The 25,004-nt window shown below is 44.8% G+C and overlaps 1 protein-coding gene across 3 annotated transcripts in view; it reads right to left on the minus strand.

The window, feature by feature from the left end:
- Positions 1-25,004, minus strand: part of apoba (apolipoprotein Ba) — an 81,639-nt gene that overhangs the window by 41,426 nt on the left and 15,209 nt on the right. For all 3 annotated transcript variants that reach the window (XM_038800179.1, XM_038800180.1, XM_038800181.1), the window contains 9 exons: positions 17,358-17,569; positions 16,786-17,023; positions 13,627-13,806; positions 13,340-13,528; positions 12,753-12,920; positions 10,177-10,382; positions 9,918-10,082; positions 4,464-4,585; positions 2,457-2,667 (listed from right to left, as the gene is read on the minus strand). In XM_038800179.1, coding sequence (XP_038656107.1) covers positions 2,457-2,667; positions 4,464-4,585; positions 9,918-10,082; positions 10,177-10,382; positions 12,753-12,920; positions 13,340-13,528; positions 13,627-13,806; positions 16,786-17,023; positions 17,358-17,569 — 1,691 coding nt within the window. The remainder of the gene's footprint in view (positions 1-2,456; positions 2,668-4,463; positions 4,586-9,917; positions 10,083-10,176; positions 10,383-12,752; positions 12,921-13,339; positions 13,529-13,626; positions 13,807-16,785; positions 17,024-17,357; positions 17,570-25,004) is intronic.

The raw sequence follows: 25,004 nt of genomic DNA on the forward strand, positions 1-25,004 counted from the left end.
GGCGTGGGAATGGTGGCATTTTACGCAAGAAAATCTGGCGCAAAATGGCCACCTATTCCCCATTTTTCTGGTGGCTAGCAGGACGGCAGCGTGGAGCACCCGGCTCTAGCTGCCGATACGCCCCGGAGAATTATCAGGTCCGTGGCTGTGCAAGTTGCATGGTGGCGGCCGCTCGTGGACCCGGCCCGCAAAATAGTCACCTCCTTCAGCTGGCTCACGCGCCCTGGACTACCCCCCCACAGTGCCCCCAGTTTTGAATAATATCTTCCCCTCCCTGCGGATCAGCCCTTCCCCGACTGTGGCAGCGCTGGATTGGGTCCGCAGCCGCCACGCCGCGTTCCCGATGGGTGAGACCATGAGACCCACGGCGTTGGCAACTCAGCCGGTCAAGCATTGTGCATTGGGGGCGGGCCGCAGGCAATATCCTGAGGCTGTCAATACGCTTTGACGGGGTCGGAGTGTCGCAAAATCAGCCCCCCCAGCCCCCCCCCCCCCCCACCACCCTGATTTCGGCGCAAACTTGGATTCTCCGGCAGTTCACCAAACCCGATTTTGGCGTCGGCCACCGGAGATTCCAGCCCAAGGTGTCCCCTCTGGATCAGGGTGGCCTAGGTCAGACTGTCTTGCTGCATTCTGTGTTTTAAATGCACCCTTCTGGTGCTACTCACAAGCTCCTGACTGCTTACACAGCTGAGCGCTCCCTGTGTCCTCTGAATGCTCAGAGAGCCTCTGGTCATCTGGGAGCCCACCCAAGCCGTCCCTCTGGAAACCCTCATACCCCAACTGTTTCATCAATGAGATGAGTGCGGCCAAGTTCAAACAGGGGCCCACCAGATGTTGGCAGTCCTCAGAAGCGCTGTCCCACTGCAGAGGAGGCAGTGGATCAGCAGAGCTCACCCGAACCAGAAGCCTCTCTGGTTCTCTGCCTCTCTCATGGCGTTGCCGGTGACTTCGCACTCCTCTGGATCACCAGCTGTCTCCTCCTGGTGAGGCTGGCAGTGCTAGTTGCCCCTGCCACCACCTCCCATGCACTGTTCAGGAGGTCGGGCTTGAGTCTGAGCCCTCTCTGGGGAAGAGAGTGTCCCTCCTCTGCTCACTGGCATGAAGTTGTGGGTCTGCCTTGCACTCCCAACCTTGTCATCTGTGAGCCATGTTCGTGGCTGCAGTGAGTGTAAGTGGAACGCTTAAAAACAGCTCCAGCTGTCAGGCTCTTTGGCATTAGTTCTGGACCCAGGAGTTACAACGCCTGCTGGGCTGGGAATTGCTCTCAATTTGCGCCGGCAAAGTGCTGGTCCATTTGCATGTCCTGACTGGCTTACCAAATAGTGCCCCAACGAAGAATGAATCTTAACGCTATTCACTCCTAGTGGGAACACGTAGGGCGTGATTCAACTACTGCGTTGTGCCCGACTAGGAGCCAAGCACAATGGGTAAATCCCACAAGCGTTCCACATTGTGCTCCACCCTGGGCGACTCGCTATGCTTGACATGATCTGGATCACGCCTTCGCTGCACCTGATCCAGATAATAATATTTAAATGAACAGTTAGGGTCATTTAAATTCCTGGGCGTTGCTTTCACCCGGTGCCCGGGAGTCAACAACCGCACCTGCAAGACCTAACCAGGTGCCGTTTTGCTCTGGTTTCTACAATCGTCATGATGGCACCTCAAGCATCTTGCAGATCATTAGAGACCCTGCATGGGCAGGAACAGGGCAGGGTAGTACCTCGACACATGGCACTGCCAAGGGTCTGACTCATGAGAGGTGCGTGGCGGGGGGGGGGAGGAGTTTTAGGGGCCAATAATAGGTTGGAGGGGGTGAAGGAGGGACCTGAAAGTGTGTGGGGGGGGGGGGGGGGGGGTAGAGATTCAAAGTGGCACAACAATCTGTGAGAAGCAGGTCCTACTGGCAAGCTCAGCTCACCCATGCAGGAAAAGAGCCCAAGTGCAGCCCCGATGGGGAGAAACTCCCCAAGGCCTAAAAAACTGACCAAGTGCCAGTGAATAGCAGAGTGAATCTCGGTGCTGCAGCCGGCGAAAAACACCCCACCAAATGTGCCCAAAAGCACACATTTAGGGTGGCACGCTAGCACAGTGGTTAGAACTGTTGCTTCACAGCGCCAGGAACCCGGTTCGATTCCCATTTGGGTCACTGTCTGTGCAGAGCCTACATGTTCTCCCCTTGTCTTCATGGATTTCCTCTGGGTGCTCCGGTTCTCTCCCGCAGGATGTGCTTGTTAGCTGAATTGGACGTTCTAAATTTTTCCTCTGTGACCCAAACCAGCGCCGGCCGGTGTGTGGCAACTAGGGGCTTTTCACAGTAACTTCATTGCAGTGTTAATGTAAGCCTACTTGTGACAATAATAAAGCTTAGCTTATTGCATTTAGATTTATTTCTGCTGAATCTCGCCCTTGGTCTCCCAAACAGAGAATTCCGGCCAACATTTGATACGCACCTTGCACGGCCTGTGAGTGTCACCTCAGGCACATTTCTGTTTGTGATATCCAATTTAACAACATATGCGGTGTTTTGTGGTGCAGATTTATCTTCAACTCCTAGCTTCATGCCCAACTCGACGTCAAATTTTGGAACCTGGACATCTCCTGTAAATGTTTGCTTATTGACGTTGTACTTCATTTCAACTGTAGCCTCTGCATTTTCGCTGCCTGTTTGGTTAGAAATAAATTATCATTACCATGACACTTCATTCCATTATATGTTCTTTCATTTAATTGTGCAGAAAATCATGATGAAATACATCTGAACTACTGCTATTGGTTGTTATTAGGCAAAGCGTTGTAAAATTCCCGAAATACAATCCGTTCCCTCAGTGAGCAGGTGACAAAAGTTATCAACTGCCGTTCGAGTGGAATTCATTTTATAGTCCTTCGCTACATATTTTGTTGTACATCAAAAATGAGCGTTAACTTTCTTTATCTTTATCCATAAGTAGCAGGAGGCAGTTTGACCCTCCTGAGTAAGTTATCTGTATTGCTTCTCATTCTTCACCAAGGCAGTGAAGGGCATTATCAATAGTCGTTAGATCAGAAATGCTGACGGAATTTAGAGGGCCTGTTTGCAGGCACAAATCCTATTAAGGCCGTTAAATCTCGTGAGAGGGTCATGATGGGATTTCCGCTGGCGAGACCTCGGTTTGAGATCCCCTGCGCCACCGGTGGCAGGATCAGGTTAGTGCTTTTTCTGGGTGTGAACAAAATTTCCAGGAATTTTAATACATCTGAATATTCTTAAATGGCTTTACACCCAAAAAAACATTCTGGAACTGCTACCCCCCACCCCAAACCATTGGAGGCGTAACATCACGCAACACATATCACTGCTGGTTTTCAAAAGTGAAAAACAGTCATGGTGACCACGCTAGGGGGTGGGGGGGGGGGGGGGGGGGGGGGGGGGGGGGTGGGGGGGTGGGGGGGGGGGTGAATATAGATCCCGGGCAGTGAGGAGCCTGGCTGGGCCAGTAGCAGGGCCTAAACGAGCTCCTTTTGGAGGTGGGGGGGGGTCGCTTTATATGTGTATGCAAGAAAGTGGCCCAATGGTTTTCATGGAGGGGGTTTTGAGCAGCATTGTGGTGTTGGGGAGGGTGCGGGGACTGTAGAGAGGTGGTGGGATGGTGCCAGTGATAGGGTGCGGGGTACAAGTAGGAGGGGATTGGGTGCCCCAATTCTGGTGGGAAGGGATTGGAATTCGGGTCACCCAGTGCTTGGGTGTGGTGGGGCATGGGGTGCCCGAATCTTTGCGTGATGGGTAGGTTCTTGCCCTTCTGCGTGTGGAGATTGGAGGTTCTCCTTATCCACTGGATATCTTAACCCAGACTGAGGGTTACTGTGAAAATGCGCGAAACTATTCCATTGGCTCATTTGCCAGGAATTGTCTGCTAGTGAGCTCCACTCCTGAGCCACATCGACTTATCCAGGATTAAGCTCAGTTATGACTGGCAAACAACCAGTGAGAAGTGGGAGAATAGCTGCCTTGTTAATTTTCTGAAACTTCTTACCAATTAGGCACTAATTTTAGTATATTTTAAGGAAGATCTCCGGGGGGGGGGGGGGGGGGGGGGGTCCCCCAGTTTGGTGTCTCACACCCATGCTCAGTAGAAGGGAGGTAAAATGTTGGGCACTAATGTCAGAATTCCATCCTGACCCTGCCCCTTCAGAGTCATGAGATATATTTGGGAGAAATGTCCAAACAAATCTCAGCAGAAACTCAGCCTTGCCCAATTTAGCCAGGTTACAGCCAATTCCCTGCAAATTAGTGCCTAATTGGGAAGAAGTTTCAGAAAATTAACAGGCCATCAGCAGCTATTCTGATGCACATCCATGGACATTTTGCTGGGAGTGTTCAAATGAGTACCATGAGCTTTTGACACTGCTGGATTAATATGTTAGCTAAGGGAATGCTGTCGATCCTTGACACCCTGCAAATAAAATGTAAATCAACGTACCTTCTGCTTGAACAGTAAATTTAAGGGAGTGTTCCATTTCCTCTTCAATTCTTTGTGATTGATAAGCAACTGCTGCCGCATAGTTTCTCACATTGCCTGTAGGTTCAATTTCAACTTCAAACCTAGGATTCAAAGAATGAATAAGAAATTTGAATGAACCAACACTAGATCAACTATAGAGAGGAAGTAGTTTTGCAAAACGAGATGTTACATCACCCCAAGGTACCTATTAATAACATTTTAAAACTTTATTCTAATTTTTGGTGACAATCCAGAATGCTAATTGGTTTGATGCATGAAATGAATGAGCATCATTTATTATATTTGTAGTAATAAAATTCAAATTATTTCTTTAAGTTTTAATGATTATGGCACAGTATCACAAAGGGAGGCAGTGACGTACTGGTATTGTCACTGGATTAGTAATCCAGAGACGCAGGGTAATATTCTGGGGACCACTACAAAACTTCCTCATGCTCAACAAATATCCAGTGACCATACTCTCTGCTTCCTATTATTCAGCCATTTTTGTATCCATGTTGCAACTGTTCCTTTTATTCTACAATCTGGAACCTTTCTCATAAGTCTGTTGTGTGGCACTCTGTTGAATGGCTTTCGCAAGTTCATTGCCGGGATTCTCCGAATCTCTGCGCCGAAATTGCGCTCGGGGGCAGAGAATGGGGCATCAGACCTGTGATTGGGTCCAATGCCTCCACGCGATTCTCCACGGAACGGAGAATCGGCATCAGTCACACGAGAGCGGTTAAGTCGGTGCCAGTCCGGGGGGGGCATTGAAAAAGCCTCTGCGGCGATTCTTCGCCGGCAGCTGGCTGAGTTCCCGCTGGCGTGGTTCCAACACGGTTCCACCCGGCGGGCACACAGAATGGCGGCTGCCCTGGTAGGGGAGGGGGGGTCCTCCAGGACGGCCAGGGTTCAGGGTTCCGATCGGGGGCCACCGATCGGCGGGTGCGGCCGATCTGGGGGGGGGGGGTGCTATATTGTTGCGCCCTGCTTGCTGTGTGGGTCTGCCATATGCACATGTGCGGACCCGTGGCGGGAAGTGCAGGGCCCCATATCGGCAGCCGGAGCTGCGCAGAGCACTCCGGCGCCCTGCTGGCCCCCTTCAAGTAAGTGAATCACTGGGCCAAGGGGCCCGTTGACCCCGGTGTGAAACTCTCCGGTGTTTTCGCCGGCGAGAACACTTAGCCGCCGTTTCAGAGAATCCTGCCCACATCAACAGCATTACCCTCATCAACTCTTTCTGTTACCTCCTCAAAATATTCCAGAAAGTTAGTTAAACACCATTTCCTCTCTAGAAATCCATGCTGGCTCTTCCCAATCAACCTACATTTTGCCATGTTACTGCTAATCCCAAATAAGTGCTTCTAGATGTTTGCCCACTACTGATGTTGAACTGACTGATCTGCAATTGCTGGAGCTATCTTCACAACCTTTTCTGGACAGGAGTGTAACGTTTGCAATTCTCCAGTCCTCTGACAGCTCCTCTGATTCTGGAGTACATTGGAAGATTATAGCCAGTACCCTGCTATTTCCATTCTGTTCCTTCAATATCCTTGGTCCCAGTGCCTTATGAACTTTAAGCACGACACAATTTCCACGACTATCACCATGTCCTGTGTAACATCTACCAACTTTGTAAAGACTGATGTAAAGTGTCCATTTAATACCTCAGCCATGCCCCTGCCTTCATGTTTAAATTCCCTTTTAGGTCCCTGATCAGCCCGCCTTGCACCACTCTTATTATTTATATGCCTATATATGATTTTGAGATGCTCCTTTATGTTGGCTGCCAGTCTGCTCTCATAATCCCCTTTAACTTCTCCAATGTGCTTGATGCACAATCAATTACACAAAGACGAGAGTTGGATACAATCGAGGCTTTATTACACTAAGATGTGTGGCCTCCTGCAGCAGCTGGTGAAATGGCTGCTGTACAGGGAGCACACATATTTATACTCCGCCTACTGGACGGAGCCAGCAGGCAGGGAACTACCCCCGTACCTGTAGTACAGGGCCTTACCATAAAGCGCCTACATCGACATCCTCTATATACAATATATACAGCAGTGGTGACTACCACAGTGCTTTTCCACCTCCCCTCTGAAATTTCTGCATTCATTTTGGCTCTCAGCTGTATTTTCTAACTGATACCTGTCCTTATCTTAATTTCTATTTGCCAGGAATGGGCAATAAGTGCCAGCCCAGCCAACAATATCCACATTGAATGAATTTTTAAAATCATCAATGTTAGTGTGCAACAATGACATGCAAATCACTGTTTTTTTTACAATCATAACCTCTGCCGGTGTGAATGGAAGTATATATAAGCTCACCATGAATTTGCCCAGTCAGCTGTATGAAGCATAGTGGGCTGTTTCTGAGACAAAGTGTTGATACCAACGGAGAATCCGTGGACTTTTACGACAGAAAAACCGGGATTGATTCCGCAACCATTGAGGGGCTAGCACCATTGCCGCGTGGAACACACTCAATTCCACTGAAAAATGGTACCGGATATGCCTTGTCCATGATCAACACTCGGGAGGCTGCAGCCACACATACACATTACAATCCCACACACATTCATCCCAGCTAAAAACATGGCAATGGTTGTGCTGTAGCGCATCCATACAGCTGATGGGTCATCTGGGGCCAGAGGACACATGGGGCGTGCCCTGGAAGGACACCTATATAACCCATGGCACCAAGTTCAAAGTGGGCTATTAACAGTGTGCCCAGCTTCATGGCTGCCTTGCTGGCTGCGGCAATGTTGAACTGTATCCGTCCACCCTGACCCCACAGTCCATCTCCTGGCCAATCCTACCACTCCCCCTAGCCCTGGCAGAAGCCCCCTGGCCAGCGGCACAACTGTCAGCACACTATATCCGTACCCACTCTCTCTCTTATAAGACCATAAGACGTAGGAGCAAAAGTAGGCCTTCAGCCTATTGAGGCTGCTCTGCCATGCAATGACATCATGACTGATCTGATATGATCATCCTCAACTCCACTTTCTCACTTATTCTCAAAACCCTTGATTCCCTTCCTGACTAAAAACAGATTTCTATCATCATTGTCTAAAATGCTTCCCAATTTCACTCCTAGATGTTCTAGCTCTAATTTTAAGATCATGTTCTGGATTCCTCCGTCAGAGAAAATTGTTCCTCTGCTTCTATCCCGTGAAATCCCTCCACATTTTAGAATTTTAATTAGATCACTCCTTAACCTACTGAACACAAGGCAGTATGAACCGAGTTTATGCAATCTGTCTCTGCATCTAAATCTTTCAGGCTGCAGTATCATTCAGGTAAATAAGTTCTACATATTTTCTGATACACAATGCCATTACTCTAGATGGGGTCTAACTACAAATTGAAAGTTGATGCCTTATTTTTCTATTCCAAACTGCTTGAAAGAGTAACCAGCATTCCATTAATCTTTTTGGTTATATTTCTTTGTACCTGTGCACTGACACATGGGTGGAATGTGAAGAATTTCCAAAGGCAGACATGAGGTTCCCTTAAATATATATTCATTCATGTAGGATGACCATGGGTGGCAGATACAGTCATAGCTTGACCACCAGAATTTAATTAGGTTAATTGCCCAACATCCTCATCAGAACGGATAATGACACAATGACACAGTGGTGAGCACCTCACTGCGCCAGGGGCCCAGGTTCGATTCTAGTCTAGTGTGACTGTCTGTGTGGAATTTGCATGTTCTTTCTGTGGCCCCATGGGTTTCCTCCAGGTGCTCTGTTAGGTGGATGTGCAGGTTAGGTGGACTGGCCGTAATCAATGCACGGGTTACGTAGATGTAGCAGAGAGTGGGTCTAGTAGGGTGCACTTGTGGAAGGTTGGTGTAGACATGAGGGGGTGAATGGCCTCCTTCTGTATGGTAAGAGATTCTATGGATTCTTCTAACTTACTTTCTCATATATTTACTTTATTCATTTAGTGTCCCCACAAAAAGTGGACTGGATTCTCCCAAAATGGAACTATGTCCCCTCGCCGGCGTAAAAACGCAGACGTTGCACTCTCGAGTTAACTGAAAAAAATACAAGCCAATTCATTACCTTCAGGGGACTAGCAGGTACCTGGAGTGCTTCATGCAGCTTTGGCTGCAGATCTGGGTCCCTGCACTTCCGGTTTCGAGTACCCGCATGAGCAGGGCAGTGGCCTCCAGCAGCCTCGCCGAGTGCCATGGCAGACTCGCACCATGGAGGCACCTGGAAGTGTAGGCCCCCCATCGGCCGCGCGCCCAAGAATCTGTCCAGCCTGATCTCTCCCCGGCCGCCCCAAGACGCGCCACCCACCAGGGCTGGCGCAGACTGAGTCCGCAGCCGTCACGCGAGTGTCTCGACCGGCCATAACATGTTAGTTCCATGCCGCCGGAAACGCAACCGGTTGGGAGCGGAGGATCGCTAGGCGGGCCTCTAGCAATGGCTCCCCCAGCCACGCAGAGTAATTCGGGCCTGATTTTGGCGTGAAATTTGATTCTCCGCGATTTCGGCGTGGGGCTGCAGAGAATCCAACTCAATGTTTTTTGTCTTTTGGCTGAAAAACATTCATTGAAAAACAAGTCGTTTATTAGCACATTCAGTGTAGGTACACATTTCCCAGGCAAAGGTACGAAAAAATGGTGTTGGTCACATGATCCTTTTGGGGCAAATATAAGAAAATTTGATGTTTTTTTCCTCCCAAAATACTGTGTTAAAGACAGAGCAAGTTTATAAGACAGTTGTTTAGTCCAAGGTTACCTAAGTCAAACTAATTTTTCCATCTTTCTCCATTGCAGTCAACAATGAAATATCCTTGACTGCACCTAATATGGAAATTGCAAGCTCTTTATAGGAAATTGCTAGATGACTCCATACTCCTTTTATCTCCAAACAACTGCTCCTGAAACTTCTCTCTTTAACCCCTGCGCGCAGCTCTAACAAATGCCAGAAGTGCATTGATTTCTTAACTTACAAGTTAGAGAACAACTTTCTGCCACCTCTTTTGGTTTCACTCACTTCCCTTGTCCACTAAGGAAAAGCTTCACTCTAATCCTACCCACATCCTAAATCTGAAATGTCACCCCCCACTCCCGTTCTCCACATCCTTTTGTTTTCTTTTCTCTCTCCAATTGTATTTAATCTAATCTTTTGCTTCCCAAAATTCAGTCTCACTCAGCTCCTCACCAGACCACTTAATGTCTTGGACTTAATGCCAACTGAACATTTTTCCCTGCACTGATATTATCCATTATCTTTCAAAATCATCATCAGCATCCTGCCTTTAAAACTTGGCTACCCCTCTTCCCATCTCTATGCCCTTCATCCTTCAGCTCTACAAACCTGTTGACAGCTTCTGAATCTGTGCCCATCTCTTCACAATATCTACCCATCATCATTGATGAACAATAACTTCCTAACACATTACTGACCTTAATTCTCCAGTGAGTGGACAACTGGGTGTATCAGGGTATGTGGCACTGCTGCAAATTGCAAGTCCTATAAACAATGGTTTACATGATTTCCAGGTTTGTCCTTTCTCCGTCAGGAATGCAATCTTCTCAGTTTTTGTATTATGTATCAAAGACAGTCCATTGCTGTATAAAGGGCAGATAAAGATCTTGTTAAATGTGTGGCCATGCTTTTGTTTCCGTGAAAATTAAAAGGATAAAGAAATAACCTTACACTGACCTAATACTTAAAAGTTTGATTGGTTCTTTGGGTGCTGGAATGCTGAATTTTATCTGATTATTACTCCTCTTGATCCGGGCTTCAAAACCAGATTCATGATACAAATTATGATTAATCTGTATTCCATTCCTGGCAAAATTAGGTACATTTACTCCCAGTTGGGTCACAAACTCAATTGCAACTGCTGGCTTGATGAGACCTTCACTCTGCAATAGAAGAAATATATGCTTTCATTAACAATTTTCCAAATCGGTGATCAATAAGTAATTTCCATTTTGCTGAAAAGACGTATTGCCGAAGCTTTTAATCTTTTCTGGAGAAAAAGATGCTAATTAATTGGCCATAGGTTGCCATGGAGAAATCAATAGGGCAGGGCGAGAGGCTTCCCAAGCTCCTGGGTAATTCAGTTAAGATTCAATGGTTGGGCAGCACGGTGGCGCAGTGGGTTAGCCCTGCTGCCTCACGGGGCTGAGGTCCCAGGTACGAATCCCGGCTCTGGATCACTGTGTGGAGTTTGCACATTCTCCCCGTATCTGAATGGGTTTTGCCTCCACAACCCAAAGATGTGCAGGGTAGGTGGATTGGCCACGCTAAATCGCTCCATAATTGGAAAAATGAATTGGGTACTCTAAATTTAAAAAAAGAAGAAAAAAAAGATGCAATGGTTGAACATGTTCCTTTTACTTGTAGAGAAAGTGCTCCTGTGTCTGAATGTATTTTGCTTCTTGCAAGTGAAATAAGCCATGTTATGAGCTCAACTCATTATCCAAAATTGGTTATTTTTGCAGCTATTTGAGCACTCATGGTTGTTTAACAAATGATGTCCGATCATTAAATCACACCTAACAGGAGACATTTTGTATTGGGCTTTGAAAATGCGGGCTGGTTCAGCATGATCTATATTCTGTCTATTCCAAACAACCCAAGGAGCATGCTGTTTGATTTAGCCAATCACTGGGGTGTGCGGCCTATATATGGCATCACACCAGTTTGAAATTTAATAAGAATATTTATTAAATATATATTATTTTTTTAAATGTATATATTAAGTATTGAAATTCAATATTAGCAAATAACTATACAACCAATTTATGATAATCAGTTAAACTTGTAACATTTATGTTTACTAGAAGCAACATACATTCATTTTTTATTATTTTAAAAATAATTTAGAGTACCTATTTCATTTTTTCCATTTAAGGGGCAATTGACTGGTCAATTCGCCTACCTTGCACATCTTTGGACTGTGGGGGCGAAACCCAGGCAAAAACAGATAGAATGTGCAAACTCCACACGGACAGTAACCCAAAGTCGGATTAGAACCTGGGACCTTGGCACCGTGAAGCGGCAGTGCTAACCACTGTGCCACCGTGCTGCCCGCAACATACACACAGAAATTAATTGTTTGGAAACAAAAGGTCTCCAAATATGTTCAAACCTTGTATCTTTTTTGAATTACCTGAGAGCTTGTGAACCTTATAGTTCCTGTTGCTTTAATTTATGGCAATGCCTCAGCCAATCAAAGTTTACTTGCTGACCAAACAGCACCCTTTTTATCTGTAGTGTATAAATTGTTGTGATAGTTTCAAATTTTGTATTCATGTGTTTATCCAGATGAGTACAAGATGAAAAGCTTGGCAACATAGAATCTCTAACAGTGCAGAAGGAGTCCATTCAGCCCATCATGCTTGTACCAATTCTCTCTGAAAGGGCACCCACCTAGGCCCACTCCCCCACCCTATCCCCATAACCCCAACTAACCTGCATATCTCTGGACACTAACGGGCAATTTAGCATGGTCAATATACCTAATCGGCACATCTTTGAACTGTGGGAGGAAACCGGAGCACCCAGAAGAAACCCGCGCAGGAATGGGGAGGGCGGGCAGACTCCACACAGCCACCCAAGGCCAGAATTGAACCCATGTCCCTGGTGCTGTGAGTTTGCAATGGTAAACACTGTGCCTCGTGCCGCCCCATGTCTCTCCTTTCTACAATATTCAAGTTCTGTGCTACCACAAGACTATCAATAAGTAAATTACATAGTAGGCATAATTTTTCACTTCATGCTTCTTGTGGAGAGCTTTGCAAATGAACATGCATAACACCATGCAAAATCAAGAAAGCTGACCCGGTATATACATTTGATGATTTTTAATCAATTTAAACTTAATTCAATTTTGTAACAACTCAATTTGTTTAGATTATATATGTATATGGATTTCATGACTAATGTATTTCCCAGTTGTATGTGAATGCAGAATTAAAGGATTGATTTCTCTCCCTGCTCTTAAATATTCTCACATGAAAAAACCTAAGGGCGGAATTCCTGTCTCCTCCTCTCCCACAAAGGGCAGGGTGTTTTGCAGCAGTGGAGGAACCCGGCATTGACTTTCCAAGATTTTCCAATCCTGCCGGGAAACCTGTAGCGGGCAGCAGGGGTGTGAGGGGGGGGACCTAAATTCTGGCCTGAATATTTGAAGATGTCAAGAGAAGAGTGAGGAAAAGATGATCTGTCAGTGATTTCTCCCATGAAAAATCAAGTCCTAATTTTGAGCAAAATTAGGTAAATATTACCTTCTTTCCTGAAAATCGTATCCCTGCTTTGGCACCAGGAGCAATTGTACCAGACAAAGACAACTTAAGAGGAAGACCAGCTCCAGTGGGGAGATTAAACTGGGTGTCCATGAAGATATAGTGAGCAAATAGGTCACCATTTGTACCTTTCTGCAAAGCTGCCATGAGCTAGAAATACAAAAAATAGTAAATATTAATATATAAAACAGATATTTAAACAGTTTAAAGTAATGTATTTTATACAGTTAGTTTTAAATAAAGTTATTTTTTAAAAAATCCTGTGCCTATTAGTATCTCATGCCAAGCTTTTCTTCTTTTAACAGCACAGAATTAAAGTTACCACATTATTGAAGTTTCACAGTATTAAGAATCATTCTTTGTATCTTTAAGAAGGCATAATCACATGGATCATCAGGTAATGTCTACTGATAACAATGCACATTCAAATTAGCCAATTGTAGTCAGAGGTACACGTTTTCTCAACCACGTATATTACAGCATCAAAAAGCCAATTCATTTTTAAGTTTTTTTTGACCAAATAATAATCTTTACATCTATTCTGTGCCTTGTTATTTAATGCATGGTACCTTTGGTGGAAGGCTTCGGAATAGTTGAAAAGCATTTGACATCATTTCTCTTGGCAGTTTGAAATCACTGCCTTTAATATATCCTAGTTCATTTCCAAATATTCTCAAAAAAGCCTCTGCTTCTGGTGTTTGTTCTTCAAATTTCTTCAGCATTTTGTGGAAATTATCTGTGAGCTTTTTCAATAAGTCCTAGTAAACAGTAGAAAGGTAAAGTATCGGTAAAACATGTCAGCATATTCTAAACAGTAAATTCTGGAACAAACTAAGTGTCAATCTCAGATACATACTTGTTCTGAATCTTCTTCATCTTTACTGATTCCAAACCAATTCAACATCACTTGTGATACCTTATCTGGAACTTTACCATTCATCCAGTATAATGCCTTCTTTGCACTGTCTGGAAAAAATCCTTTCGATCCAAAAATTGCTTCCAGAGATGGCTCAAATCCATTGCCATCCAGACCAAACTGTTTAAAGAGAGAATTTTAATTACTTTGTATGAATTACTTTTAAATTATGCATTAGCATTAATAATTATTGGTTTTAATATAATTCCAATTATTGTTATTTGTATTAGTTGTCCCTTATCTATTTTCCCATTCTCTGCCCTTCTTGCTTGTAATTTTCGATCTTTCACCTTGAGAGATATTCGCTCCAATACTTATAGGGAGGCTGGGAATCTCACACCAAGTTCTGTTCCCCCATCATCATTGTGTTCGCTGACTGATATTGACTCCTCAAATCATAGAATCTTACAAAAAGAGACCTTCGGCCCATTGTGTCAGCACTGACCATCAAGCATCTATTATTCTAATCCCATTTTCCAGCATTTGGCCTGTAGCCTTGTGTGCTCTGGAATTTGAAGTACTTCTTAAATGCTGTGAGGATTCCAGTCTCTACAACTCTTTCAGGCATTGAGTTTCAGATTACCACCACCCTCTGGGTGAAAAAGCTTTTCCTCAAATCCGCTCTAAATCTCCTGTCCCTTACCTTAAATCTTTGCACCCCAGAACTGACCCCTCTACCAAGGAGAAATGGTCACTTCCCTCTACCCTATCTGTTTACCTCACAAATATATCCCTCAGCCTTCTCTGCACTAAGGAAAACAACTCTAGCCTGTCTTCATAGTTAAAATGCTCCAGCACAAGCAACATTCTTGTGAATTTCCTCTGCTCCCCTTTCTAGTACAATCACATCCTTCCTCTAGTGTGGTGACCAGAACTGCACACAATACTCTAGGTCTGGCCTAATGCGCATTTTACACAGCTCCCTGATAACCTCGCTGCTCCTATATTCTATGCCTTGGCTAATAATGGCAAATATCACATATGCCTTCTTAACCACGCTATCTTACATCTTGCTGACTTCAGGGATCTATATACATGAACCCAAGGTCCTTCTGGTGCTGTATATATCTTGGCATCATTGTGTATTCCCTTGGCTTGTTAGTTGTCCAAAGTGCATTCTCATTCTCACTTAAAAATCCTTCCATGGTCTCAGTCTTTCCACATCTTTAATCTCCTCTAGCCCCACAATCCTGCAAGATATCTGCACTCATCCAATTCTGGCTTTTCGTTCGTATGCCCGATTTAAATTATTCAACCAATGGTTGCCATGTCTTCTCGGTGCTAAGCATTTGAATCTCTTCCCTTAACCTCTCCTCCTCCCTACCTCCCTTTCGTCTTTTAAGGCCTCCTAAAAGCTGCCTATTTGACCATTTTTTTCATTGGCCCAATAATATTGTTCTTCATGGCATAATGCCAGATTTTGCTTTATCACACACCTGTAAAATGCCTTGTGATACTTTATATTAGAGCTCTATATGAATACAAATTATTGATGCTGTGAGGTGAAGAGAAATAAGATGCAAAATGTCTGCCAAATGTTAACTCCTATTAATGTAAAGTAAGAGATCAGCACCTAACAAGGTGAATGGTGGGTGAAGGGAGGGTGACAAGTTAGGGGGGAGTGCCACGATATGTCTCTCTCTCCCCGGGGGCTATACTTATCTTGGCACCCCGGAGGGATCCCTTTGACTGTTCATTGTTTTAACAAAGAGGTTGTAAACCTCGCCAATATGATGTTACATCGGTGATGTATGAATATTTATTTGGGGGGGTGGGGAGGGGATCAAGTGCCAGGGAGACCCATTAATGCTTTTAAAATGTATTAAAATCCATCTAACTGAGATTCCCACCTTTTGTGGGGGTAAACCTTGTGTGTCACCAGCGAGGAAAATGAGGAAATGCAATCTTTCCAGAAAGAATTGCGTTTCCGGATTCTCTACAGATTTTCCACCCACATCACTATTCTCTCTGACGGCAATCATGGGCTGAAAATTGTCCCTGAGCTTCTACAGCAATGAGGAGAGGCTGTAATTGACAGAAGGATGGCCAAAGACTTAATAATAATAATTTTATTGTCACAAGCAGGCTTACATTAACACTTCAATGAAGTTACTGTGAAAAGCCCCTAGTCGCCTGTTCAGGTACACAGAGAGAGAATTCAGAATTCTCAGCTGGTACAGGAATTGAACCCGTGCTGCTGGCCTTGTTTTGTATCACAAACCAGCTGTCTAGCCCACTGAGCTAAACCAGCATCTCATTAAGGCTTCAGTAAGGGGCTGGGAGCAACACTCTTACTCTTCCTGCCAGACAAGGGGTGCTCTGAAAAAGCATTAACCAGCTGGAGCTGGCAGCCCTTGTATCATTTCACTGCCAGATTACCCAAGCTGCGAGAAACCTTGCCAGCAGCTATTACATTTCTATCAGGGTCCCAAATGCATTGTTGGAGTCTGAATTAAGTACTTTAAGGAAGAGCTCCACGTTTCCAAATTACACATGCACCCTGTCAACTTAAAAATGGTGGCAGGTGAGAATGCAGTGGGTTGGGGACACATTGGTTATTTTTAAAATTTTCAGTCATGACCCCAACCCACCCTCAACTGTCTGCAGCCCATCATGAGGTTGGGGGTTAATATTAAGGCCACAGTGTTAACTCGGCACCAGTAAGCCTCTGAATATAACAGCAAAAAATTCAATCATTACATGTGAGTTTAGTCAAGAAATACCAGTAGGTTATTTAATCCCCCCCAGCTGATTTCAGTCTTCACCACAGGCCGCTGCAAAGGGGAAGGTCTTAGTTAGCAAACACAGCAGGGAGCCTGACTTATTTTCCTCGCCTTAAAGTTGTTCTGCTTAAGATCAACTAACATAAATGTATGCTAGACATGAAACCTGAGACTTTCTTGCTCTGTATGATTAAGTTAAGCAGTAGCATGGCATTGGCCGACTGAGCCTTCGGGAAGAGCTAGCGGAAATGTTCAAACTTTCTCAATTTTAAAACTCTTGAATAAGTAGCTGATATCTGCTAAAATTTGTCTAGGGAGGATTTTAAGTTGTTTATAAATTAGAGGCAATCAGATTTGGGTTCATATGTGCACCTACCTCAAAAAGATCCATGGATTCACCAAAAACATTTAATGTAGTTTCCAGCATTACTGATCTTGGCAAGTATTCGCCTTGCTCAAAAATGACATTGCTTTGCAATCCAGCTGCCAGAGCATCCTGTTTTCCTGGAAGGTTTATTTTTTTATACACGTTATAGTTTCTAGAAAACTTTCTAAAATTCATGGGACCTGGGAGATGAACGTCTTGTAGAGCATCTGATAATTTGTTTTTCAGTCTGTGCAAAAGAAAGCACAGAATAATTTAGCTGAGCCACACATGAATAGTACTGTTACATTCGGGTGTTTCTTCAAAATGATCAGCAATACCCATACAACAGAATTACAAAGACATGGATGATTTTTAACAATTCTAGGTTCTAATTATTTAATAGACCAAGGGAAAGAAATATTCATTCTCATCAGCAACTTAAATCAACATTAGATTAACATGGACATTGAAATGACATAGGTAACGGTATATTTACAAGACAATGGACATGCCAGTATCTTCACAGTCAAACATGGGTGTGCACGTTAATCCTAAAATTTGAACAACAGTAGTTTACTTACACTTGGACATTGGGAGCCTCAGATTTGAGAATATTGGAGAGATGTGTGGAAACAAAGTTTTTTACTTGGATATTTTCAATCTTTGGTAGGTATCTTGCAATTTTTTTTAGATGGTTTGATGATGGTTCCTTCATCACTATTAAATAGGCTCCTAGCCTCCTTGGCACAGATCCTTTCACATCTTTGAATACTTCAAAAAGCACATTGCGAAGCTGAAATTAAAATTATTAATATGGTAACATTTTTATCTGCACACAAAACTATTCTTCAGTAGCTCTGCCAAAGGTAACGGTGGAAGTGACAATTGAACATCAGAAATGAGTAACTTGGGCTACAAACTCAACATGAGCAAAAGCGAGATCTTCCCGGTACACCCAAAAGTAAGTGGGGGCAGCACTAACGGGACTGCTGTTTAAACAAGCCCAACACAAATTCCGCTACCTGGGGATCCAAATAGCCCATGACTGGAAAGGGATCCACAAATGCAACCTCACCAGTCTGGCGGAGGAAGTAAAAAAGGACCTGCAAAGATGGAACACACTCCCGCTCTCCCTCGCGGGGAGAGTCCAGACGATCAAAATGAACGTATTGCCCAGGTACCTCTACTGACTTAGATCCATTCCGATCTACATTCCCAAGGCCTTTTTCAAAGCACTGGAGAAACTAATCATGGCGTTCGTATGGGGGTGGGGGGAATGAATGCAAAGGATCCCAAAGAAGGTCCTACAAAAAAAAAAATTCGGGGGTGGCGGGGTTGCCCTTCCAAACCTACAATTTTACCACTGGGCGGTGACGGACGAGCGAAAAATAGGATGGATCAAGGAGCCAGAAGCAGAGTGGGTGCGTGCGGAGGAGGCCTCCTGCATGGGGACCTCCCTCCGGGCCCTCGTCACGGCAGCACTCCCATCCCCACCCAAAAAACACTCCAGCAGCCCGGTGGTGATAGTCACCCTCCAATCCTGGAACCAACTACGGCAGCAATTTGGCCTGACCAAAATGCTGGACAAAGCTCCCATCTGCAACAACCATAGGTTCACACCAGCACTGACTGACGCCACCTTCAAAAGGTGAGGGCAGGACGGAGGGACACTGACAGTCAGGGACCTATACACGGGTGCAGGATCGCAACACTGGACAAACTGACAGAGAAATTCCAGCTAGCCAGGGGGAAAGAGCTAAGGTATCTACAACTCAAAAACTTCCAACGAAACAAGACAAGGACATACCCACAACTGCCACGATAGACATTATTGGACGCGTTACTGGACGCAAGCATACTAGATAAAGGAAACTAGCGACATGTAGGACCGACTGGTAGAGAGGGCCGACACCATACTGGATGCAACAAGAAAGAAGTGGGAGGAGGATCTGGGGATTGAAATAGGGTGGGGACTCTGGAGCGAAGCACTGCATAGGGTCAACACCACCTCCACGTGCGCAAGGCTCAGCCTGACACAGCTAAAAGTGGTACATAGAGCCCACTTAACAAGAACCCGTATGAGTAGGTTCTTCCCGGAGTTGGAGGGTAGATGTGAACGGTGCCAAGGAGGCCCGGCCAACCACGCCCACATGTTCTGGTCTTGCTCCAGACTTGCGGGGTACTGGACAGCCTCCTTCGAGGCAATGTCCAAAGTGGTGGGCACAGTAAGAAGTCTTACAACACTAGGTTAAAGTCCAACATGTTTGTTTCAAACACTAGCTTTTGGAGCACTGCTCCTTCCATTCACCTGAAGAGGGAGCCGTGCTCCGAAAGCTAGTGTTTGAAACAAACATGTTGGACTTTAACCTGGTGTTGTAAGACTTCTTACTGTGCTCACCCCAGTCCAACGCCGGCATCTCCACATCAAAGTGGTGGGGATGAAGGTGGAGCCATGCCCGAAAGTGACGGTCTTCGGGGTTACAGATCAGCTAGATTTATTCCTGGGGAGGAGGGCGGACGCCCTTGCCTTTGCCTCCCTGATCACCCGCCGTAGAATCCTGTTCGGCTTGCGGTCAGCAGCACCACCCAAAGCTGTAGACTGGCTGTCCAACCTCTCAGAATCTCTCCAAATGGACAAAATCAAATTCGCCATCCGAGGGTCAGACGACGGCTGCCACAGAACGTGGGAGCCGTTTACCCAACTGTTCCGGGATCTGTTTGCGGCCAACAAACAAGCAGCCAAGAATCAGGGGAAAGTAGCCAAAGCATGAGAGGGAGAGAGGGACCAGGAATAGGGGGGGGTGGTGGGGGGGGGGGGGGGGGTGGAGGGGGGCAGGGAACAAGAGAGGAGAACCAGGGAGGTGGGGGAGGAGGCAGATAAATGACAGTCCGAAGGAGGATATGCTAACAAACTTGGCATTTCCAGGAACAGAGAACAAGGTGAATACAGGCGAAAGACGGGAGGAACGGCTGAAGCGGAGGTGAGCGCGAGACAACAATGGTAGCGAGATCTGTCCAGGAGAAGCAAGTGACGACACCAACACCAATCCCATTTGAGTATTGCTCACTGTAATTGTTTCTCTGGCACCCAAATGTATATTTACCTCCCCAGTCTCCACACCCCTCCCTCCCCCCACAAACAGTCACCTACTTATGTGCTGTAAATAATTTTGCCAGTTGTACAGAGTTGCTGCTGTTGAGCTGGTGCACAATACCCTACCAGTTATTCTATTTAAAAAAAATAAATTTAGAGTACCCAATTAATTTTTTCCAATTAAGGGGCAATTTAGCGTGGCCAATCCACCTAGCCTGCATATCTTTGGGTTGTGGGAGCGAAACCCACGCAAACACGGGGAGAATGTGCAAACTCCACACGGACAGTGACCCAGAGCCGGGATCGAACCTCGGCGCCATGAGGCAGCAGGGCTAACCCACTGCGCTACCGCGCTGCCCTTCTATTTTAATTTTTATTATTACTTTTTTTTCGTATGTTTGGGTGTGCCCTTCTCTTCTCTATATATATATATTTCTTATTCTGTGTACATAACGGTAAATATACTTTGTTCAAAAACCCAATAAAAACATTTATTTTAAAAAAAGAAATGAGTGAGTGCAAAAAATGGACAAGATTCAAGTTCCACTCAATCATAGGTTAGTGAAGGTATCAATCTGCACAACAGCTGGGCACGACATTTGGCCTTAATACCCTGGATTAAGGGGGAGTAATTAAGCCAGTTTATCTGCTAATGATCACAACAAGTAGTTTGAGTTGGCAAAGCCATGTGTACATTAATTTTGAGTGAGTAAAGAATTTGGTTCAGCTCAAAAGATATTCTCACTCTGTCTACACTCAAAAAGAAAAAAATTGTCATTAAGGCGCGATACAAAAGGATAATCAAAACCCACCAAACCATGGCTCAGATGCTTTTAGTTATTTCTGCTCCACTGCTGATCACATTTTCATGCACAGACTGACATAGATGAGGGGGAGACAATAAAGGTAGAAGGTTGTATATTTTCATCCAAAGACACATGTAATTGGGGTGTAAAGGTTGAGAAACCACCCAATTGTCCTTGTTCTTTTACACCAGAGTACTGATCCCTTCCCTGAACATATTTCAACTCATCTTATGGCTCCTGCTCTATGTTAAAGAGCCAGATGCACAAATTTGCTGAAATTATCCTGGTTCAAAATTGTATATATTTAAATCCACCATTAAATTGGTGCATCAAAGGGCAGTATTTACTGGCCCCACCATCTCCGTGATTGTCCGGCCCTGATGAAGGTCAATGGATTTTTGGCTACCCTGCCATATCCCCATAGTGGGTCTCACCGCTGGAAAGATCCCAGCCAGTCATTTTTCTGTTGTTTTGCAATTTTCTGAAGGATTTAAAACAAAATTATCCTTTTCTGCACAGTCTTTTCTATTTCTCAGAATGCATTTTTAGAGCATCATGATTAAATGCATTGCCCAGTGTGCACGAGTAATGGATAACTTGATACTAGAGAAGAAATATTTGGTTTGTGTTTGATGCTTTCCTCGGGCCATGATTATGTGTGCTGACTTATTCTTGTTTATACCATTTAAATTAGGAACATTGGAAGTAGGAATAGAAACAGGCCATTTTTGGGCCTGCTCTACTATTCAAACCGATCATTTACCCCCTTACGCGATTGTTTCTATGAACCGCATATCACCCAACGTCATGAGGATCCAGAAATCCTCTCGACTTCTGTCTTGAACTTGGTGCACTGACTGAGCTACCACAGCCCTCTGAGGTAGAGAATTCCAAAGAATTACAACCCTCTGAGTGAAGATGTTCCTCTTTGTCTCAACTTTAAATGGCCTGCCCATTATTCTGAAATTGTGTCCGCTGGCTTTTGAGACACCAACCAAAGGAAACATCCTGTCCACATCCTGTCCACGTCCTATCTACCCTGAAACACCCTGTAATAATTTTGTAAGTATCAATGATATCACCGCCTCCCCCCCACTCTTTGAAACTCTGGAGAATACAGATTCAGTTTCCTGAATCCCCCTTCAGAAAACAATCCCTCATCCCAGGTGGATGGTGGATTTAAATAAATACTATTTTGAACCAGGGTAATTTCAGCAAATTTGTGCATCTGGCTCTTTAAGATAGAGCAGGAGCCATCCCAGGGAGTAGTCTAGTGTACCTCTGATGCACTTCTGCTGTGGCAAATGCATATTCCTCAGATAACTAAACCAAAACTGCACACAATATTCCAGGTGCTGTCTCACCAAGACTTTGTATAATCGCAGAAAGACATCTTTAGTCCTGTACTTAAACCCCCTTGTAATGGAGGCCAACACATCATTTGCCTTCCTAATTGCTTGCTGCACTTACATATTAACTTTTCATGACTCATAAACAACGACATCCAGGTCCCTTTGGACGTCAACACTTAACAATCTCCCATATTCAAAACACTATGGTATTTTCTATCAAAATGGATAACTTCACACTTACTCACATTATATTCCACCTGCCATTTTCTTGCTCATTCACTGAGCCTATCCAAATCCCCATGAAGCCTCCTTGCATCATCCTCACAACCCACATTTCTACTCAGTTTTGTGTCAACAGCAAATTTGGAAATATTACATCTGGCTCCCACATCCAAATCATTTAATTTTTTGTGGGCAGCACAATAGCATAGTGGTTATCACTGTGGCTTCACAGCTCTAGGGTCCCAGGTTTGATTCCCTGCTGGGTCACTGTCTGTGCAGAGTCTGCATTTCTCCCCGTGTCTGCGTGGGTTTCCTCTGGGTGCTCTGGTTTCCTCCCACAGTCCAAACATGTGCAGATTAGGTGGATTGGCCATGATAAATTGCCCTTTGTGTCCAAAAAGGTGAGGGGTTATTGGGTTAGGGGGAGAGGGTGGAAGTGAGGGCTTAAGTTTGTCGGTTCAAACTTGATGGGCCGAATGGCTTCCTACTGCACTGTATGTTCTATGTTCTTATTTTCCATATACGTTGTGAACAGCTATGTCCCAAGTCCTGATCCTTGTGGAATCCCATTAGTAACAGCCTGCCATCTTAGGGTGACCCATTTATTCGTACTCTCTGTTTTCTGTCTGTTAACCAATTCTCAATCCATAGCAGTATGCCATCGTCAATCCCACATGCTCTAGTTTTGTTTCTTCACCTCTTACATGGGACCTTATTGAAAGCCTTTTGAAATTCCAAACACGCCATTTCCAATGTTTCATCTTTATCTATGCTTCAAGTAACATCCTCAAAAGACTCCAAAAGGTTTGTTATTCTGGTGAATGTTAATAAAATTGGCATAAAATCTGGATGTAGACAGACATTTGGTAAAACTTCAACTTTATCTTCCTAATCATGTCCTCAAGGACATTCCACTTATTGGTCTCACGTGTATACCGACTCCAATAAAGGACCAACATGAACAATCAAGGACTAACACAAATAACAAAAAAACAGTACAGCACAGGAATAGGCCCTTCGGCCCTCCAAGCCTGCGCCGATCCTACCTGTCTGAACTAAAATCATCTGTACTTCCGAGGTCCTTATCGCTCAATTCCCATCCTATTCGTGTATTCGTCAAGATGCCTCTTAAATGTCTCTACTGTATCTGCTTCCACCACCTCCCCTGCAGCACATTACAGGAACTTACCACCCTCTGTGTAAAAATCTTTTCTCGCACATCTCCTCTAAACTTTTCCCCTCACACGTTAAAACTATGCCCCTAGAAATCGACTTTTCCACGCTGGGAAAAAGCATCTGATTACCCACTCTGGCCAAGCGACTCATAGATTTTGTAAACTTCTGGTAGGTGCCCCCCGCACCTCCCCCTCCCTCCATCCCCCAAACCTCCTTATTCCTAGAGAAAACAATCCAAGTTTATCCAACCTCTCCTCATAGCTAATACCCTCCAGACCGGGCAACATCCTGATGAACCTCTTCTGTGCTCTCTCCAAAACAATCACATCCTTCTGGTAGTGTGGCAACCAGGATTGTACATAATATTCCAAATGTAGCCTAACTAAGGTTTTGTACAGCTGTAGCATGTCTTGCCAATTTTTATACTTAATGCCACCACCAAAGACTTGCATGCTGTCTGCCTTCTTCACTACCTTATCCACCTGCATTGCCACTTTCATGATCTGTGGACTTACGGCCAAATCTCTCTGCCTGTTAATACTCTGCCTGTTAACACTGCCGTGTATTGTATAATTCCCACCTGTATTCGACCTTCTAAAATGTATTACGTCACATTTGTCCAGATTAAAATTTATCTGCCATTCCTCCGCCCAAGTCTCCAACCAATCTATATCCCACTGTATCCTCTGACAATCCTCTTAATTATCCACAACTCCACCATCCTTGTGTTGTCTGCAAACTTACTGATCAGACAAGCTATATTTTCCTCCAAATCATTTATATATATTACGAACAACAAAGGTCCTAGCACTGATCCCTGCGGCACACCACTACTCACAATCGTCCATTCCACTGCTACCCTCTGACGTCTATGACCGAGCCAGTTTTTTCTAGCTCACCTCTGACCCCGTGTGACTTCACTTTCAGTACCAATCTGCCATGAGGGACCTTGTCAACGACTTTACTAAAGTCCATGTAGACAACATCCACTACCCTTTCTTCATTAATCACCTTCATCTCTTCCTCAAAAAACTCGATCAAGTTAGTGAGACATGACCTCCCCATCACAAAATCATATTGCCTATCGCTAATAAGTCCATAGCCGCTCGTGCCGGTTTTGACGCCGGCATCAACACTTGGCTGGGATTTTGGAGAATCCCGGCCCATTTGTTTCCAAATGTAAGTAAATCCTGTACCTCAGAATCTTTTCCAATAATTTCCCTGCCACTGACATAAGGCTCACCGGCGTATAATTTCTTGCATTATTCCTGCTACACTTCTTAAACAAAAAAAACAATAATGGTTATTCTCCAGTCCTCTGGGATCTCACCCGTAGCCAATGAGGATACAAAGATTTCTGTCAAGGCCCCAGCAATTTCCTCCCTTGCTTCCCTCAGTATTCTGGGGTAGATCTCATCAGGCCCTGGGACCTATCTACCTTAATGCTTTTTAAGACACCCAACACCTCCTCCTTTTTGATATCAACGTGAACCAGACTATCTACACACCCTTCCCTAGTTCACCAAGTACACCTCTTTGGTAAATATTGATGCAAAGTACTCATTTAGGACCTCGCCC

This window comes from Scyliorhinus canicula, chromosome 6 (assembly GCF_902713615.1).
Source record: "Scyliorhinus canicula chromosome 6, sScyCan1.1, whole genome shotgun sequence".
Lineage (NCBI taxonomy): Eukaryota > Metazoa > Chordata > Chondrichthyes > Carcharhiniformes > Scyliorhinidae > Scyliorhinus > Scyliorhinus canicula.